Source organism: Aptenodytes forsteri, unplaced genomic scaffold (genome assembly GCF_000699145.1).
Source record: "Aptenodytes forsteri isolate BGI_AS27 unplaced genomic scaffold, ASM69914v1 Scaffold164, whole genome shotgun sequence".
In the NCBI taxonomy this organism is placed as follows: domain Eukaryota; kingdom Metazoa; phylum Chordata; class Aves; order Sphenisciformes; family Spheniscidae; genus Aptenodytes; species Aptenodytes forsteri.
The window spans coordinates 1,973,131-1,979,462 of record NW_008795527.1 but is presented as its reverse complement, the minus strand read 5'-3'; the positions used below and the strand labels follow the sequence as shown (position 1 = coordinate 1,979,462).

The window sequence follows — 6,332 nt, the reverse complement described above, 5'->3', positions numbered from 1 at the left end:
CCGGGGGGGAGTGAGCGAGCGGCTGTGTGGGGCTTAGTTGCTGGCTGGGGTTAAACCACAACATCTAGTAGTGTTGCTGCTACTTATTGCCAAGGAACCTGCACTGTGCAATTATGGCTGTAAGAGGAACAACTTGCCTTTTTATTTCATAAAGGAAAGATAAGATATAATATAGGTGAAATGTATTCACTTAGCCAAACTCTCTGGTGATTTACAAAGCCTATATTAGGGAAGAAAAATAATAAGTTACCTGAAGTGACCCACGTTCATTTGCACATCCCACATTTTATCTGAATCAGTGCAATCAGTATACATTAGGGACAAATCAATGTGTAAGCAATGCAGACAATATTCTTCCTGATACTACTCATTCCATGAGGAATGTTTTGTGTTGCCAGGTGCCAAAGACTGAAAAGGCACCGGGAACAAGTGGTGTGCAGAATGTCTTTTTAAAAGGAGCGAGGGAAAAATCTATCCTCTTACGCTTTTGTGTAGTAAGGACTTTATTAACTAACAATGGTATGTGCTATTAGTAAAAATAAATCCTTTTATCAGTAATGCAAAACAGAAAACATGTCCTGTTTCTACTTGCAGAGAAAATACTTATTCATTCCATGCTGATAAATTATTTATATTTTACCATGGAGACTTATTTTATGCTTCAAATAAGTTTTAAAAAAGCAGTCAAAAGAAAACACTAACTTTAAAGGGCAAGAATTTAATCACTGAGGCTAGCTAAGAGTCTCGTGGCAATTGTACCAAGTCAGAAAAATGTCTAAGATTAAAAATTTAATTAATTTGCTTAATGGTTCTTTGTGGTATAATGAAAAAAAAAAAGCCTGAAAGATGATATTACTGGACTAATCTAAGTGGTTCATCTGGAGTTCCAAAATCTCATGTATTTCATGAGGAAGGCTTAATTACCAGGTCTTGCTTGAAAGGGTCTTTACCATATATGGGTAGGAGAGATTGACTGCTGGTAGTCTTTTTTTAAGCTTTATTATTTGTACAGTGATCACACAAAGTTTCTTGATTCTACAACCCATATACCAAAATCTTCATATTGTCCCCTTGTTTTTCTCAGTGAGGAGAGGGATTTCCCAGGTTCATTCCCAAGGAGGAGATGGTGATAACTTCTCATGGCTCCTCCCCTTGCTCAGTTTGAGGACAGAGCCATGTGGGATGTTAATGGGCCCCATGGGGACTCCATCATTTCAGTTCCTGTGGGAACTCTCCTCTTCCCACAGCTGGGGATTACTCAGTAGCTTGGTTAATGACACAGCCGTAGCATGGGAGCTGCACCCAAGCTCTGTTCAAGTCACTTGTGACTCAAGAGCTGCAACTTGGCCAGTCCATCATTGAATTAGTCTCCGTAAAAATAGGTGTTGCACAGTTACAAAGAGGAAATATGCCCCCTTGCTCAAAGAATCTAAATACAGTCCTGTGCTTATTTCTTTCCATACTGGCATGGGTGTTTTGAAGATAATCTCCAAGTGCCAGATCAATTTTGTTCACACATTCTGATACAACATGCACAAGTCATGCATTTCATTGTGAAATCTGTGCTGTGATGCCATGGGACTCAGTGCAGTCAACACGAGGTGTGATATCTCACAAGTTACAGCATAACTCATGCCTCAACCGAGCTGAACAAAAGATCTACTGTTAATGTGTGATGCTACAAAGATAACAGGACTTAATCAAAGTGTTGGATTCTGACAACCATTTGTATATTGTTACATTTATAATGACCTGGGACTCTGATTCAAACTTTGTGTCTGTCTTGAAAACAGAAAGCTTTTACAGAAATATCCATACTTACAGGACAGCAATCTTTAAAACTTTATTCCACAGATACTTCTAATTGATTTTCCATTTCTGCGGTTAGAACTGGTGCTGTATGTCTACTGGTCCTGTAGACATGAAGGAAAATATTACAATTTTACAGTATTACAATATTACAATTGTAATTGTACATTGTATTTACAATGTTACAATATTACAATTGTAACACAATGTGAATTGAAAATAAACACTAAGAAGTATTTTCAATTTCCATTTCCATTCCATTGTTACAATGTGAATTGTTACATTGTGTTACAGTGTGAATTGTTACATTCTTCATTGCATTCATTGGGGATATTCCTGATACAAATATGCAAAAATAAGGACAGTCAGTCTGCTTTGTGCTCTGGCATGGCAGAACTACTTCAGTACCTTTGTAGAGTACTTTTTCATTATAACATCTCAACTTAAGGCAGCAATAAAATTAAGGATGAACAAGCATTTTCATGACTGTACTGTGATTTAGAGAAGCTTTGTGAGCTCAGGTTGTAACAGCCAGCAAAGCTTTGCATTTTCAAAGGTGGACAGTTATTTAGAGTGTTCCTTATATTTTTAAAATTCAAACTGGGTAATCAAGCCTGAAGCCACCCAGAATGGATGGCAGCATAGAAAGGTAGAGCTCTGGCTGGAAAAGAAGAAAGAAATAGCAGCTTTTCCAAATTTGGCACTGAGATGCTTTCACTGGAGTTCTAGTAGACTTTTGCTGGAGTCTGCCAGTATCACACAAGAAACAGTTGCTAAGTATTATGTTATCTGCCCCTTTGTGTTCAGTCCACAGAGGACATGGAGTCTATCAGTCTCTTGAAAAGAAGTCAGACTCAAGCTGGAGGGACTTATGCTCCCAGTTTGGAAAGCCCCAGAACAAATCCAGTGAGTGGTCCAGATGGACACCATCCCATTTCCCTAGCAATGAGTGCACTGTGGGCACTCATCAAACACTTTTTGATAAAATAGGCATAAACCAAGTTTCACGTGAGAGAGAGTATCCTTATGGAAACACTGGCTTCGCCTGCAGTAGTTCTGCAGCTCCCCTCCTGATGTAGTGCGAGCACTGGGTGCAGGGACACACTTGTTAAGTAACGGTAATAAAAGACACATTGGAACCTGTGTGACCTTCATGAGGAGCTCCCACTTCCCACCATTTTTCTACTCTCCGACACGTGGTAGGAGCCTCTGAAGGGCTGTTTCTTCTCTCAGGTGTGGTGTTGGTCTGAGAGTGATGCAGTGTGGGAGGCCTCATGACCTTCAGCTTCTTTTCTAGATAGAAATTATGACTGGAGAATAAAACGTTTCACATGCTTTAATTGGCTTTCTCTGCAGCCCTTTATTATTTCAAAGGGAGGCAATCACTTATCTTGCCTAACCTTAAAACCTGCTTGGTCGGGGAGCTGCAGGTCAGGGAACCACCAGGGGTTGGGGAGCTGGGGGACAGCCAGAGGAATAGAAGTGCTGTGTGGCATGATAAACAGTGAAAGCAGATTAAAACCCACATGGAAAAAAGCCAGTTTTCATTCATTCTGTGCTGTCACTGAACCCACCGAAAACCTCATTGGTGTGACTTGTCTTTGGAAGGACAGCTGCAAATGCTGTAGCCTGATGTAGAGTGTGTGTAACTAGGTTCTTGGCAATGGCTGAAAGGTGTGTTTCAAGGCCTTTCAGGATGTTGCAGTCTTGTTTGATGTGAACTTGAGGACTCATTACGTCTTTAGATGGGAGGAGGCAACTAGTTTTCTCCAGTACATTTGACTGGGAGGGCATATGTGTGTGGCCCACTGCTAATGCACTTATAAAAGCACATCTGCACAAACGCAGTGATTCATTCTAGTGCAAAACTGCACAAGGATACATAGTGAACATACTTAAGGCAAAGGCATAGTTGTCCTATGAAAGTGTAAAGAGTTATTGTAAATGCCTGGTAATTCATTTCCCACAAAAGACAGTAATGGCTCAAAGGAGGCCTCACAGGCTATAAGGTAAACAAACTGAGTGTTAATAGCCCCCAGGTAGGCCTGCAGAGCACCACTCGGTATTTTTCAGAAAAGGTTCCATATGGCTGTCACCACTTAATAGTCCCTGACAGCAGGAAGAGTATTTGCTCTGAAACACCTTGGACTATGAACGTGGAAGATTTTTTTTTTGGTGTTTTAAACAAAACTTTCTGTTTTAAAGGATATTTTCTTTCCTTCAATTTAAAAGTCTTTCAAAGACCAAGAAAATACAACCTTGTAGGAAAAGAAAACGCTCAAACTAGGACAAAGCATAGACCATAAAATATTTTTAGCGACCCAGCATGTTTCAGGTTAAGATGTGAGTGCAAAATAATGGAGAAAGTATATCAATGTGCTGTTCATCAAATATTCAGAGTCCAAGGTCGTGTACTTTTCAGTATGTACGGGGCCAGAGTTTGATCTGCTCCTGTGTAAAACCTCCTTCCTCCTTATACAGCTAGCACAAGGGCACAGAGTCACAGCAGTCCCTGGTTGCTTCCTCTTAAGGAAGCAAATCCCCAGAAAGGTGCCGTGATCTCTACCTCAGCCTGTGTACATGGATGGTCCATTCTGTTGAGCAACCGGCACGAGGAACGCTCTTGCTATGAAGTGAATGGGTCCCAGAGCATCCTTAACCAGGAAGCATTTGAGGTTGGCCAGCCTAGGAATTACTGAAAACACAGCAGGCCTCCTACCCCATGCGAAGCACAGTTTTTAATTTTACTCCACAATTTGCCTGTGTTTCTGCTGTTTCAGGGATACCAATATCAATGTCACATAAAAGGACACTTACTTGACTAGCAAGTCACAGCGGACCAAATTGTTTGCCAGCATCATTCTGCTGCAGTCAATGGAGTTTTCTTGGGGATGGATTAGGTAATAAAACAGAACCACCCAGCTTGACTGTGCAACATGAGTGTGCCTACTTTGCTTGGATGTTGGTTTTAAAATAACTTAAAAGTGCTCCATTATCTTACAAAAGTGCACGGGCCAGTTCTTGTCACTTAGTGCGTAGGAAACTTATAGGAAGAAACTTGCAGGGAAACTTGCTACTTCCTTGTAGCTTGTAATCAAATTCTGCAGAAGCAGCACAGCCAATGCCTCTAATGTGCATTGCTGGTCAAAGGCCATAAGCTGTCCCAGTAAAAAGGAGTTTTGGCTTGTACACTACTGTAGGTAACCACACTCACTTCTGCTTCTGCTGCATGCTGTAATGAGGTAATGAAGAGAGAAGCCTGCAAAAACCAGTGGATTACAAAGAACGGGGTTGCAGGTTTCCTTGTGTAGCTTCTGTGGCCTGTTTACAATTAGCTCTCCTGCTTTTCTAGAGTGTCTGAGTTTACACAAAATGGGGAGCAGGTACCTCACATGCAGGGAGGCTAAAGGGAGAGTGGTGGGGTCAAACAATGCGCCTCACAGCCCTATAAAGATAACTGAGAAATCGTCACAGAATTATTCTCAGGCTTCTGATATGGTCTAGTTATCAATGCAAATGTGAGAGGTGTAACTTTTTCCTTTTCTGCTTTTGAAGAATTTACATTTACACTTTAAATTACCTTAATCTAAAATCTCAGTGGTTTGATCAAATTTAAGTGTCTTGCTGTTGCCATCAAGTGGCAAAATGTTGGATTGCAGAACTCCAGCAGCATCCAAATTCGTTCAATCTGATATCTCTTGAACAGCAGCAGTGAGAAAAATAATCCTTGCCAAGCTTCCTCCAAAAATACATCTGTATATATATATACACACCCAAAAAATAGACTGAAATACACGATGTCATGGTTACTTCAGTTACTTCAGTTTAATTTGGATTCTAACTAGTAGGCTAATAATTTTGAGTATTACGAGTTGATAAATACGGACAACCTGTAAAGCACACTAAGACACCCTTGTGAAGAGATACTAAACTGAAGGGGTATAATGCCATACTCTGAATTTCCTTCCCAACTGTGTTTGCTCTCCTTTGTTACTAGCTAATCCCTTTTTAGAGAACATGGTCCTTCAGATTTCATATCATATCTGCACTTCATATCATATGTGCATAATCTCACCAGAGTGGAATGAATATTCAGTTTGCTGTTATATTCACTAAATTCACAATCTGCTTAACGCACAGTTTAAACTTACAGTTCATAATTTATACACATATCACTTTTTTTCAGCTGGGTGACATCACAGTACTGCTCAGTGGGAAAGCCTCTGTGCAAAGAGAAAGCATAAATGTAGACAGCTTATGCTCTATTTGCTTATAAAAATCCAAATCAATTGATATGTTTTTGTCTTGATTTCTCAGATAAGCCTTAATATCAAAACTCATAGATGTTGCTAGTGTGGAAATAGAATCATAGAATCATAGAATAGTTTGGGTTGGAAGGGACCTCTAAAGGTCATCTAGTCCAACCCCCCTGCCGTGGACAGGGACATCTTCAACTAGATCAGGTTGCTCAGAGCCCCGTCCAACCTGACCTGGAATGTTTCCAGGGATGGGGCATCCACCAC

The 6,332-nt window shown here is 40.5% G+C and overlaps 1 protein-coding gene across 1 annotated transcript in view; it reads right to left on the bottom strand.

Annotated features, from left to right (window-relative positions):
* CUNH7orf31 (chromosome unknown C7orf31 homolog) overlaps positions 1-6,332 on the bottom strand; it is a 29,365-nt gene that overhangs the window by 10,924 nt on the left and 12,109 nt on the right. Inside the window, 2 exon segments of the mRNA XM_019472776.1 lie at positions 191-220; positions 5,961-6,032. Coding sequence (XP_019328321.1) covers positions 191-220; positions 5,961-6,032 — 102 coding nt within the window.